Here is a 12,815-nt window from a genome sequence, read left to right as displayed (position 1 = left end):
ACCCAGAACCCTTGTGCATTGAGGCACTGAGACTTGGCTCGGTTTTAGGAGGTTCCTGACTAGCTCGGATAACTCCCTGGCTTTCCCCTCCGGGAGAAACACCTTTTTCTGGACTGTGTCCAGGATCATCCCTAGGAGCAGAAGACAAGTCGTCGGAACCAGCTGCGATTTTGGAATATTGAGAATCCAATCGTGCTGCCGCAACACTACCTGAGATAGTGCTACACCGACCTCCAACTGTTCCCTGGATCTTACCCTTATCAGGGAATCGTCCAAGTAAGGGATAACTAAAATTCCCTTCCTTCGAAGGAATATCATCATTTCGGCCATTACCTTGGTAAAGACCCGGGGTGCCGTGGACCATCCATACGGCAGCGTCTGAACTGATAGTGACAGTTCTGTACCATAAACCTGAGGTACCCTTGGTGAGAAGGGTAAATTTTGACATGAAGGTAAGCATCCTTGATGTCCCGAGACATCATGTAGTCCCCTTCTTCCAGGTTCGCAATCACTGCTCTGAGTGACTCAATCTTGAATTTGAACCTCTGTATGTAAGTGTTCAAAGATTTTAGATTTCGAATCGGTCTCACCGAGCCGTCCGGCTTCGGTACCACAACAGTGTGGAATAATACCCCGTTCCCTGTTGCAGGAGGGGTACCTTGATTATCACCTGCTGGGAATACAGCTTGTGAATGGCTTCCAAAACTGTCTCCCTGTCAGAAGGAGACATCGGTAAAGCCGACTTCAGGAAAACGGCGAGGGGGAGACGTCTCGAATTCCAATTTGTACCCCTGAGATATCACCTGAAGGATCCAGGGGTCTACTTGCGAGTGAGCCCACTGCGCGCTGAAATTCATTGAGACGGGCCCCCCACCGTGCCTGATTCTGCTTGTAAAGCCCCAGCGTCATACTGAGGGCTTGGGAGAGGGTTTCTGTTCCTGGGAACTGGCTGATTTCTGCAGCCTTTTTCCTCTCCCTCTGTCACGGGGCAGAAATGAGGAACATTTTGCCCGCTTGTCCACGAAAAGACTGCGCCTGATAATACGGCGTCTTCTCATGTTGAGAGGCGACCTGGGGTACAAACGTGGATTTCCCAGCTGTTGCCGTGGCCACCAGGTCTGAAAGACCGACCCCAAATAACTCCTCCCCTTATTAAGGCAATACTTCCAAATGCCGTTTGGAATACGCATCACCTGACCACTGACGTGTCCATAACCCTCTACTGGTAGAAATGGACAACGCACTTAGACTTGATGCCAGTCGGCAAATATTCCGCTGTGCATCACGCATATATAGAAATGCATCTTTTAAATGCTCTATAGGCAAAAATATACTGTCCCTATCTAGGGTATCAATATTTTCAGTCAGGGAATCCGACCACGCCAACCCAGCACTGCACATCCAGGCTGAGGCGATTGCTGGTCGCAGTATAACACCAGTAAGTGTGTAAATACATTTTAGGATACCCTCCTGCTTTCTATCAGCAGGATCCTTAAGGGCGGCCATCTCAGGAGAGGGTAGAGCCCTTACAAGCGTGTGAGCGCTTTATCCACCCTAGGGGGTGTTTCCCAACGCACCCTAACCTCTGGCGGGAAAGGATATAATGCCAATAACATTTTAGAAATTATCAGTTGTTATCGGGGGAAAACCACGCATCATCACACACCTCATTTAATTTCTCAGATTCAGGAAAACTACAGGTAGTTTTTCCTCACCGAACATAATACCCCTTTTTGGTGGTACTCGTATTATCAGAAATGTGTAAAACATTTTTCATTGCCTCAATCATGTAACGTGTGGCCCTACTAGAAGTCACATTTGTCTCTTCACCGTCGACACTGGAGTCAGTATCCGTGTCGGCGTCTATATCTGCCATCTGAGGTAACGGGCGCTTTAGAGCCCCTGACGGCCTATGAGACGTCTGGACAGGCACAAGCTGAGTAGCCGGCTGTCTCATGTCAACCACTGTCTTTTATACAGAGCTGACACTGTCACGTAATTCCTTCCAACAGTTCATCCACTCAGGTGTCGACCCCCTAGGGGGTGACATCACTATTACAGGCAATCTGCTCCGTCTCCACATCATTTTTCTCCTCATACATGTCGACACAAACGTACCGACATACAGCACACACACAGGGAATGCTCTGATAGAGGACAGGACCCCACTAGCCCTTTGGGGAGACAGAGGGAGAGTTTGCCAGCACACACCAAAGCGCTATATATATACAGGGATAACCTTATATAAGTGTTTTTCCCCTTATAGCTGCTGTATTGTTAATACTGCGCCTAATTAGTGCCCCCCTCTCTTTTTTAACCCTTTCTGTAGTGTAGTGACTGCAGGGGAGAGCCAGGGGAGTTTCCCTCCAACGGAGCTGTGAGGGAAAATGGCGCCAGTGTGCTGAGGAGATAGGCTCCGCCCCTTTTTCGCGGACTTCTCCCCTGCTTTTTTATGGATTCTGGCAGGGGTTAAAATTCATCCATATAGCCCTGGGGGCTATATGTGATGTATTTTCGCCAGCCAAGGTGTTTATATTGCTGCTCAGGGCGCCCCCCCCTAGCGCCCTGCACCCTCAGTGACCGAAGTGTTAAGTGTGCTGAGGAGCAATGGCGCACAGCTGCAGTGCTGTGCGCTACCTTGGTGAAGACAGGATGTCTTCTGCCGCCGATTTTCCGGACCTCTTCTTGCTTCTGGCTCTGTAAGGGGGCCGGCGGCGCGGCTCTGGGACCGAGCTCCGAGGCTGGGCCTGTGTTCGGTCCCTCTGGAGCTAATGGTGTCCAGTAGCCTAAGAAGCCCAATCCACTCTGCACGCAGGTGAGTTCGCTTCTTCTCCCCTTAGTCCCTCGATGCAGTGAGCCTGTTGCCAGCAGGTCTCACTGAAAATAAAAAACCTAAACTAAAACTTTCACTAAGAAGCTCAAGAGAGCCCCTAGTGTGCACCCTTCTCGGCCGGGCACAAAAATCTAACTGAGGCTTGGAGGAGGGTCATAGGGGGAGGAGCCAGCGCACACCAGGTAGTCCTAAAGCTTTACTTTTGTGCCCAGCCTCCTGCGGAGCCGCTATTCCCCATGGTCCTTACGGAGTCCCCAGCATCCACTTAGGACGTTAGAGAAAATAAGATTACTCACACTCCTCCGTCACCATATCAGGGATTATCAGAACTTCTCTGATTGCCTCTATTCCCTGCGATACAGTACCCTCCCCCACCTCTGAGTCCACTTCACCCTCCATGTCTGACCCCTCATAATTAGAGTCAGAATGCAGGATGTGGGCCAAAGTGCGTTTTTGCAGACAAATGGCAGGGGACTGAGACGCTGGTTTGGGTACTGAGTCTTTCATAAACTCAGATTGAGTCTCTCATATTCTGAGTTAACTTAGTAGAGATTGTGGAAATAATTCCCCTAAATGGAGTCTAGCCATGCTAGTTCAGCACCACTAGCCTGGGTAGGGACACTACATTGAGTACACACTAGTGAACCCCCAAGGGAAGAGGAACACTGTGCCTTACATGAAACACACCCTTTGCCTGACATACTGTAACAGTTATCGCACACAGAGGAAAAGTTTAAACGCATAATTAACCCACAAAAAGCCATTCCAGGGAGAGAGGGAGTATGGAACCAGCACACTGCGCCCTTAACGCTAATGCCAAGTTTAGCAGGGTCGCAGACGAAGTACCCAGATTAAGGATTTAGTACACTAATAATTCCCCCCCCCCCCCCACCCCCCATCACCCCCTGGTACCGCTGACGTAATCTGGAGTCTCTCCGGAAGAGCGGTGCGTCCCTGTCAGTCAGCGTCTGTCAGCTGCAGAGGGAAAATGGCGCTGGTGTCTGCTGTTCAGCGTTTGTGTTCGTACACAGTGGGAGACGCAGTCCGCCCCGTGAAGAAGCAGCGCGTCTCCGTAACCTCATGCCACCTTAATGGCCGGCTACCCGCTAACTGGGACGCCAGCTTAGTACTCACCACTCTTCATTTTTCTGGCTCCGTTAGGGGTGGCGGCGTGCTGCGGAAATGTAGGATCGCAGTCGTGGGGCTTGCGAATAGTTCCCTCAGGAGCTAGTGTCCGGTCAGCAGGGAACGGGACCATTAACTCAGAGGTTGGGCCATTCCGCCACCCCCCTAAGTCCCACGAAACAGGCAGGCAGGTGCCATCCAGTCCTGCCTGAAAATACTCAGAAAATAAATGCAGAACATTCTTCAGGAGCTTCTAGAGACGTGACCGGCTCCTCCGGGAACATTGACCTAGTCTGGTAGGAGGCCCATAGAGGGAAGTGCCAGCGCACACTATCAATATCTTAAGAGTGCTTATGGCTCCTAGTGGACCAGTCTAACCCATGGTACTAAATGGACTCCCAGTATCCCCTAGGACGTAAGAGAAAGAATCTATGGGACACTGCGAAAAGAAAGATGAGACCGAACAATGCAGCAGAGCTGAAGGCTGCTATTGAAGCATCCTTTTTTTTTGTCTTCCATAACATCTCAGCAGTGCCCCAGGCTGATAAAATCCATGACATCACACTGAGGCAGTAGTTCATGCAAAACGGGCCCAAACCAAGTGCTGAGTACATGAATATACTTTTCCGAGGGCAGACATTTCTGTATTTAAGATCCTTTAATTGATTTAATGTAATATTCTAATTTTCTGAGATTCTGGATTTGGTGTTATTTTACGCTGTTAGCCACAATCAACAAAATTATAACAAATAAAGGCTTGAAATCTCACTTTACATGTAATGAGTCTATATATTAGTTTCACCTTTTAAGTTTAATTACTGAAATAAATGAACTTTTGCACAATATTCTAATTTTCTGAGTTTCACCTGTACAAGTGTGTATCCAAGCCTGCAAATATTGGGCCTGAACTGTATGTACCCTAAGAAAACACAGCTTGTACAGTTAAGTACCAAAACTAGATGTAAGGTGGTTACCCCAGAAAGCAAGATTTCAAAAATATACTTACAAGCATATGAATTTCTAGCTCTCTCTTGTCTATCTGGTTCCTGAAGATTAAAAATAAAAATAAAAAAAAATTAGCTTTTGTGCACATTAGAAAACGTAACAAATTTAACAGATCAGTAGAACAAACCATAAAGCAATGCACAATAGTAATAGGTATAGCTCGATCCATGGTCACTTGAAACAAGCAACAATAAAACAATGGTACTGTGGATAAAACGTTATTCTTGTAGGTATTTAAAATAAGCGTTCTGGTAGACTTAGTCGAGTTCCATAGCGTCCACAGGGATAACATTGGGGTTATAGGCAATTGGCACCTTACAGTTAAGCCTTTTGAGATTTCCCATAACGCCTCGGTCCCTCACCATATACCGTGTGTGTGTGTGTGTGTGTGTGTGTGTGTGTGTGTGTGTGGGGGGGGGGGGGAGGGGGGGGGGGGGGGGGGGAGGGGGAGTTAGTCTACAAACGCACTACCTTTATGAATAAAAATGCAGTTATCCACATTCGGCTTAAATCAGAGGCTTCTATCATATAATAAAAAATAAGATTTTAAACCTACCGGTAAATCTTTCTCCTAGTCCGTAGAAGATGCTGGAGACTCCATAAGGACCATGGGGTATAGAAGGGCTCCGCAGGAGACATGGGCACTATAAAGAATTTTAGAATGGGTGTGCACTGGCTCCTCCCTCTATGCCCCTCCTCCAGACCTCAGTTAGAGAAACTGAGCCCAGAGGAGATGGACAATACGAGGAAAGGATTTTGCTAATCTAAGGGCAAGATTCATACCAGCCCACACCGCATAACCTGGAATATATGCAAAACAGTATGAACAAAACAGTATCAGCTAAAGACTGATCTCAACTGTAACATAACCCTTATGTAAGCAACAACTATATACAAGCCTTGCAGATTTTTTCCGCACTGGGACGGGCGCCCAGCATCCTCTACGGACTAGGAGAAAAAGATATACCGGTAGGTTTAAAATCTTATTCTCTTACGTCCTAGAGGATGCTGGGGACTCTGTAAGGACCATGGGGTTTATACCAAAGCTCCAGACCGGGCGGGAGAGTGCGGACGACTCTGCAGCACTAACTGAGCAAACGCAAAGTCCTCATCAGCCAGGGTATCAAACTTATAGAACTTTGCAAAATTGTTTGGACCCGACCAGGTAGCTGCTCGGCAAACCTGTAAAGCCGAGACGCCTCGGGCAGCCGCCCAAGAAGAGCCCACCTTCCTATTGGAATGGGCATTTACCGAATTTGGTAACGGCAATCCTTCCGTAGAATGAGCCTGCTGAATCGTTTTACTGATCCAGCGAGCAATAGTCTGCTTCGAAGCAGGAGAGCCAACTTTGTTGGCTGCATACAGGACAAACAGTGCTTCTGTTTTTCTAACCCGAGCCGTCCTGGTTACATAGATTAAGGCCCGGACTCCATCCAGGGACTTGGAATCCTCCAAGTCATCCGTAGCCACAGGCACCACATTAGGTTGGTTCATATGAAGTGAAGAAACCACCTTAGGCAAAAATTGAGGACGAGTCCTCAACTCTGCTCTATCCAGATGGAAAATCAAATAGGGGATCTTGTGAGACAAGTACGCCAATTCGGACACCAGCCTTGCAGATGCCAAGGCCAACAACATGACCACCTTCCAAGTGAGAAATTTTAATTCAACCGTTGGAAGAGGTTCAAACCAGTGATACTTCAGGAACCGTAACACCACATTAAGGTCCCATGGTGCCACTGGGAGCACACAATTAGGCTGGATGTGCAGCACTCCCTTTACAAAAGTCTGGACTTCTGGGAGAGAAGCCAATTCCTTCTGAAAGAAAATAGGGCCGAAATCTGCACCTTAATGGAGCTTAATTTTAGGCCCATATCCACTCCTGTCTGTAGAAAGTGGAGAAAACGGCCCAGATGGAAATCTTCCGTAGGAGCATTCATGGCTTCCCACCAAGATGCATACTTCCTCCAATTACGGTGATAATGTTTTGCCGTCACCTCCTTCCTAGCCTTTTATGTTGCACATTTAAAGGTGTGTGTATACTTATATAGTAATATTGCACAATTAGGAGCGCTTGATTTTTTCCTTTTTGATTGAGGATATTTGTATTATTTTTTTTTTATCAGAGTAGGGATGACTTCCTCCGGAATACCTTTCCCAGCTAGGATTCGGTGTTCAACCGCCATGCCGTCAAACATAACCGTGGTAAGTCTTGGAACACGCAGGGCCCCTGTTGCAACAGGTCCCCCGAGAGGAAGAGGCCACGGATATTCTATTATTCTGTGAGTATCTCCTGAAGATCTGAATACCAGGCCCTTCGAGGCCAATCTGGAACAATGAGTATAGTTTTCACTCTGGTCTTGTGATTCTCAATATTTTTGAGATAAGAGGAAGAGGGGGGAATACATAGACCGACTGAAACACCCATGGTGTCACCAGGGCGTCCACCGCTACTGCCTGAGGGTCCCTTGACCTGGCACAATACCTCCGAAGCTTCTTGTTGAGGCGGGACGCCATCATGTCTATGTGACCATTGCCACTCTGCTCCTTGTCCCGCCTTGGCGGTTTACATGAGCCACGGCTGTGACATTGTCTGATTGAATCAGAACCGGCAGGTCGCAAAGAAGATTCTCCGCTTGTCGTAGGCCGTTGTATATGGCCCTCAACTCCAGTACGTTGATGTGTAGACAAGCCTCCTGGCTTGACCATAGCCCCTGAAAATTTCTTCCTTGTGTGACTGCTCCCCATCATCGGAGGCTCGCGTCCGTGGTCACCAGAACCCAGTCTTGAATGCCTAACCTGCGACCCTCTAGAAGGCGAGTACTTTGCAGCCACCACAGGAGAGACACCCTGGCCCTGGGGGACAGGCTTATCTTCTGATGTATTTGTAGATGGGACCCCAACCACTTGTCCAGGAGGTCCCACTGAAACGTCCTTGCATGAAACCTGCCGAAGGGGATGGCCTCGTAGGCTGCCACCATTTTCCCCAGAACACGAGTGCATTGATGAACAGAAACTCTTTTTGGTTTTAGCAGGTCTCCCACCGGTGCAGACTCCCTCAGTGGAGCCCCAGCGTTATGCGGTGGATTCAGCAGAAGCCGGGGAGGACTTCTGCTCCTGGGAACTAGCAGCAGCAGGTGTTCTCTTCCCTCTACCCTTACCTCAGGCGAGGAAGGAAGAGCCCCGACCTCTTCTGGACTTAAGCGACCGAAAGGACTGCATTTGATATTGAGGTGTTTTCTTTTGCTGTGGGGGAACATATGGTAAAAAAGAAGAATTACCCGCGGTAGCTGTGGAAACCAGGTCCGCGAGACCCTCCCCAAATAAAACCTCACCCTTGTAAGGCAAAATTTCCATATGTCTCTGAGTCGGCATCACCCGTCCTTTGGCGGGGTCCACATGGCTCACCTAGCAGAAATTGCCATAGCGTTTGCTCTTGAACCTAACAGCCCAACGTCTCTCACAGTCTCTAATATATAAGGCTGCGTGTTTAATGTGACCCAAGGTCAATAAAATGCTATCCCTATCTAGGGTATCAATGTCAGATGACAAGTTATCTGCCCATGCTGCTACTGCGCTACATACCCAAGATGACGCTACTGACGGTCTGAGCAAGGCACCCATATGTGCATAAATTGATTTAAGGTAGTTTCCTGTCTGCGATCAGCAGGATCCTTGAGGGCTGCTGTGTCTGGAGACTGTAGCGCCACCTTTTTAGACAAGCGCGTCAAAGCCTTATCCACCCTGGGTGAGGATTCCCACCGTCACCTGTCCTGTGCAGGGAAAGGATACGCCATAAGAATTCTCTTGGGAATCTGCAGTTTGTCTGGAGTATCCCAAACCTTTTCAAATAAAGCTTTCAGCTCATGAGATGGGGGAAAGGTTACCTCAGGTTTCTTTTCCTTTAACATGCATACCCTCTTGTCAGGGACAAAGGGGTCATCTGTGATATGCAAAACATCTTTTATTGCAATCATATAATGAATACTTTTGGCCACCCTTGGGTGTAACCTTGCATCATCGTAGTCTACACTGGAGTCAGAATCCGTGTCGGTATCAGTGTCTGCTACTTGGGACAGGGGACGTTTGAGACCATGAAGGGCCCTGTGATACAGCCAAAGCCATGGATTGACTCCATTTTTTCCCTGGACTCTGCTTTGTCCATTCTCTTATGTAATAAAGACACATTTGCATTTAAAACATTCCACATATCCACCCAATCATGTGTCGGCGTCACCGGAGACACCACAATCTGCTCTACCACCTCCTTAGATGAGCCTTCCGCTTCAGACATGCCGATACACGTACCGACACCCCCACACACTCAGGGATATATATCTATATGGAGACAGTCCCCCAATAAAGCCCTTTGGAGAGACCAGGAGAATATGCCAGCACACACCCAGCGCTTTGCCGTTACTTCTTTTCTAGCCTGAAGAAGCGTGGAAATTACTTCACTGGGAATACCCTTTCGGGCTAGGATATGGCATTCAACCGCCACGCCGTCAAACGCAGCCACAGTAAGTCTTGAGACACGCCCGGATCTTGCTGTAACAGTTGCTCACGTAGAGGAAAAGGCCAGTGATCTTCTATGAGTAATCATGAAAAACTGGATACCAAGCCATCCTTGACTAGACCGGAACAATGAGGATCGCCTGAACCTTTTTCCTTCTTACTTATATCACCTTCAGACGAATGAAATCGGAGGGGACACATAGACAGACTGAAAAACACCCAAGGGGACACGAGAGCGTCCACTGCTATAGCTTGAGTGTCCCTTGACCTGGAACAATATACCGGAGGCCTCTCGTTGAGGCGAGACGCCAACATGTCCAATTGAGGCACTCCTCAAAGACTTGTCACTTCTTCGAAAACTTCGACGTCTGTATTTCTCCCGGATGGAGATCGCGTCTGCAGAGGAAATCTATTTCTCCATCGACAATCCTGTATATCCACCCAGGTAAGCAGAATGCGTAGAACGCATGTAAACCTCTTAGTTCTTTTTTTTGTTTTTTTTAACAGGGACAGCAGGACAAGGCCCTGAACCTGACGCACCTCTGGTATGGCGTCGTGTACTACATCCCCTTCCAGAGGGGAAACAGCAAGATCCATTAGAAAATCAGTGAGGGGAAACATCTAACTCCAGAATGTCCCCCTTTGAATTCTATAAGTAACTCACTGGGTCCTAGTCTATTTCAGGACTAACTTAAAGTAGTAAACGAGTCCCCACCGGAGTGGGGTCCAGCCAGATAGACTCCGCGACATGTGGTGTATGTGGTAGAAACAGAAACGACATCCTCTACTGCGAACCTAACAAGGCTGCAGAACTCTTACCTTTTCACCTTCCACAGTCTACACAGAATAGGAAAAAATAACGGTATCGAACTAGTTAAAACGACTGCATCCCACAAAGAATGCGTCAACAACCGTTGTGAGGGAATCTAACTCACGAAGTTAGACTTACCAGCAGTATCCGCCGAGATTGACTGAACTGAAGCATCCCCCAAACAGCGGTACACTGTCCCAGGGAAAAACTCCAGTATCTCTCGGAGTCAGCCTCAGCATTCCCCCGGCCACACCACCTGTATACGTATTGCAGCCTGCCGCAATGTTATAGAGAAGAACCAACATAAAGGAACATCCCCTCTCTCTTCAGGGTAATTCTATTGGATGTCTTTCCGAATATAAACACTCCCTCATGTGCATGTAATGCAAATAAGCCCAAAGCATAGAAATAAAATATCACTTAGCTTCCTGTATAGTATACGATCCTTTGAGACAGGGCCCCATGTCGACCAGGAGTTGACTTTCACAGTATTCTATCCGTGGCGGGAAAAGAATAAAACCTTCGGACTCCTTGAGAGGATGTGAGTCACGGCCGACCTAGAGCTTTATCAACAGAGCGACCAGCACATGAGAAGGAATACTATTACGTCAGCATTCATTATAAATCACAATATGAATAAACATATTGTAATACACACTAATATATATATATATATATATATACACATATATACATACATACATACACACACACACACACACACTATACATCAATCATACATATAAGCGGATTGTCCGGAGCCTTCGGGTCCCTAGTGACATTAATGGGTTCTGAATGTGTAGGACCATGTACTGAATGCCCAGTTGTGGATCAGACCAGGAAACAGTTGACAGAAAAACCTAGTATTAGTCGACAGCAGGGATTAGTAACCAGGCAAAATAACATTCTTGCGACCCCGAGGGAAGTATACCTATATAATCTTAATATCACTCCCCCACAAATACTAACATGTCTGTGCTCGAGCTACAGGCCCATGGAACCGAACCATACATATAAATATATATACAGGTATAAGTCAGTTACAGCACGTCAATTTACACCCGGTAATAACAGTTGGTGCCGACAGGGTCACCCACAAACTACTGTGTCTCCCATATAGTGTTTACTTTTTGCACGCATACCACTACCGACCTGTTGACTACTGTATCAAGTACCCACAGGCGTCGGCGATGCCGACAGTGAACCCCATAGGTGTTTGTGACAGAACACTCACGCCTGTCGACACCAGTGAACTATAGTGGGTATATCCGACAGGGAGCACACAGAAAATACACACAATGATTACATGCTCATCTCTAAATCAAATAGTTATATATGCCCAACATAACACTAAAAGACAGTGCCCCCCCCCCCCCCCCTCGTTTGTGCCGTACATATCTTTTGGCGGGGACAGTGAGAAAATGGAGCTGAACCCTGTGTGTGGGCTAAGCCCCGCCCCCATCTGCACGCTTCAGCCCCGTTATAGTATATATGCAGGCAGGGGACCATATATAGTGTATACCCTATACATATTGCTGTCCAGGGCGCCCCCCCTCCCCCTGCGCCCAAGTAAAACCGTTGGTGTGTAGGAGCACTGGCGCGCAGCGCGACTGCAGCTATGTACTGGCGGGGGTATCGTACACGGTGCCCGACTATGCTCTTTTGCCAGTTAAACCAGTCCTCCGTAACTGCTGCTCAGGGCGCTCCCCCCCCCGCGCCCTGCACCCTATGAGTGCCGTTGGTGTGTGGGAGCACGAAGCGCCCCGCTACCGCTGCGCTTACCTCCGTTCCTTTGATAAAGTCACGTGATTCGTGACGAAACGCGTTAGGGCTCCTCCCATATACTCTGATTACCGAATCTAATCTATTGGCATCGCTCACTCACGGGGATGCTCCCCGCTACTCAATAGAAGATTCCCTCTATCAATAGAGGCTGCTCCGGCTAAACGCTACTGCATAGCGCCTTTTCTTCATTTCCAGTGGCTGTCATCACTTCGGTGGAACTTCTGTAACTAACGGCGGCTCCGGCCAGCGCCACTGCACGGCGCCTTTAGCCAACAGAGGACTACCCTTGCAATTAAGGATGGCTACGGCCAGCGCTACGACACGGCGCTCACAGCCATCAGAGGATTCTCCTTGTTATTAACGGCGGCCCTGACCAGCGCTATTGCACGGCGCACTCCGCTAACAGCGGCCACCAGCAGCACCTCCGACTGGGAATACCGGACATTATACTTTTCTCCTTCATTCAAGTGGGCATTTAAAGGACTTTCTCCAGCCCTCGGGAGACCATATGAATGTCTTGGTAACTATTATGAAGACGCCGGTAATTATACAATAGCAGTCTGTTAGAGCAATTCAGCTCACCTCCTATCCTTTTTCAATCAATCAGTGGGCTAAGGTGGACTCTACCGAGGACGCTCGGTGTTCATAGACCCAGGAGAGGTAATTATATACTACTAATAACTGTTGGGACTTCTACGTTTCACTAGCTACAGAGTGCATGTTGCCTCTGCACTTGTAGTA

At 48.1% G+C, this 12,815-nt stretch overlaps 1 protein-coding gene across 25 annotated transcripts in view; it reads right to left on the bottom strand.

Annotated features, from left to right (window-relative positions):
* The window catches only part of DDX4 (DEAD-box helicase 4), a 1,188,488-nt gene that overhangs the window by 1,021,124 nt on the left and 154,549 nt on the right, over positions 1–12,815 (bottom strand). For all 25 annotated transcript variants that reach the window (XM_063962294.1, XM_063962347.1, XM_063962463.1 and 22 more), the window contains exon 3: positions 4,965–5,004. In XM_063962294.1, coding sequence (XP_063818364.1) covers positions 4,965–5,004 — 40 coding nt within the window. The remainder of the gene's footprint in view (positions 1–4,964; positions 5,005–12,815) is intronic.

This window comes from Pseudophryne corroboree, chromosome 1, assembly GCF_028390025.1.
Source record: "Pseudophryne corroboree isolate aPseCor3 chromosome 1, aPseCor3.hap2, whole genome shotgun sequence".
NCBI classification, from domain to species: Eukaryota; Metazoa; Chordata; class Amphibia; order Anura; family Myobatrachidae; genus Pseudophryne; species Pseudophryne corroboree.
The sequence above is the reverse complement of the archived record's forward strand: the minus strand, read 5'-3'. Positions and strand labels throughout refer to the sequence as shown.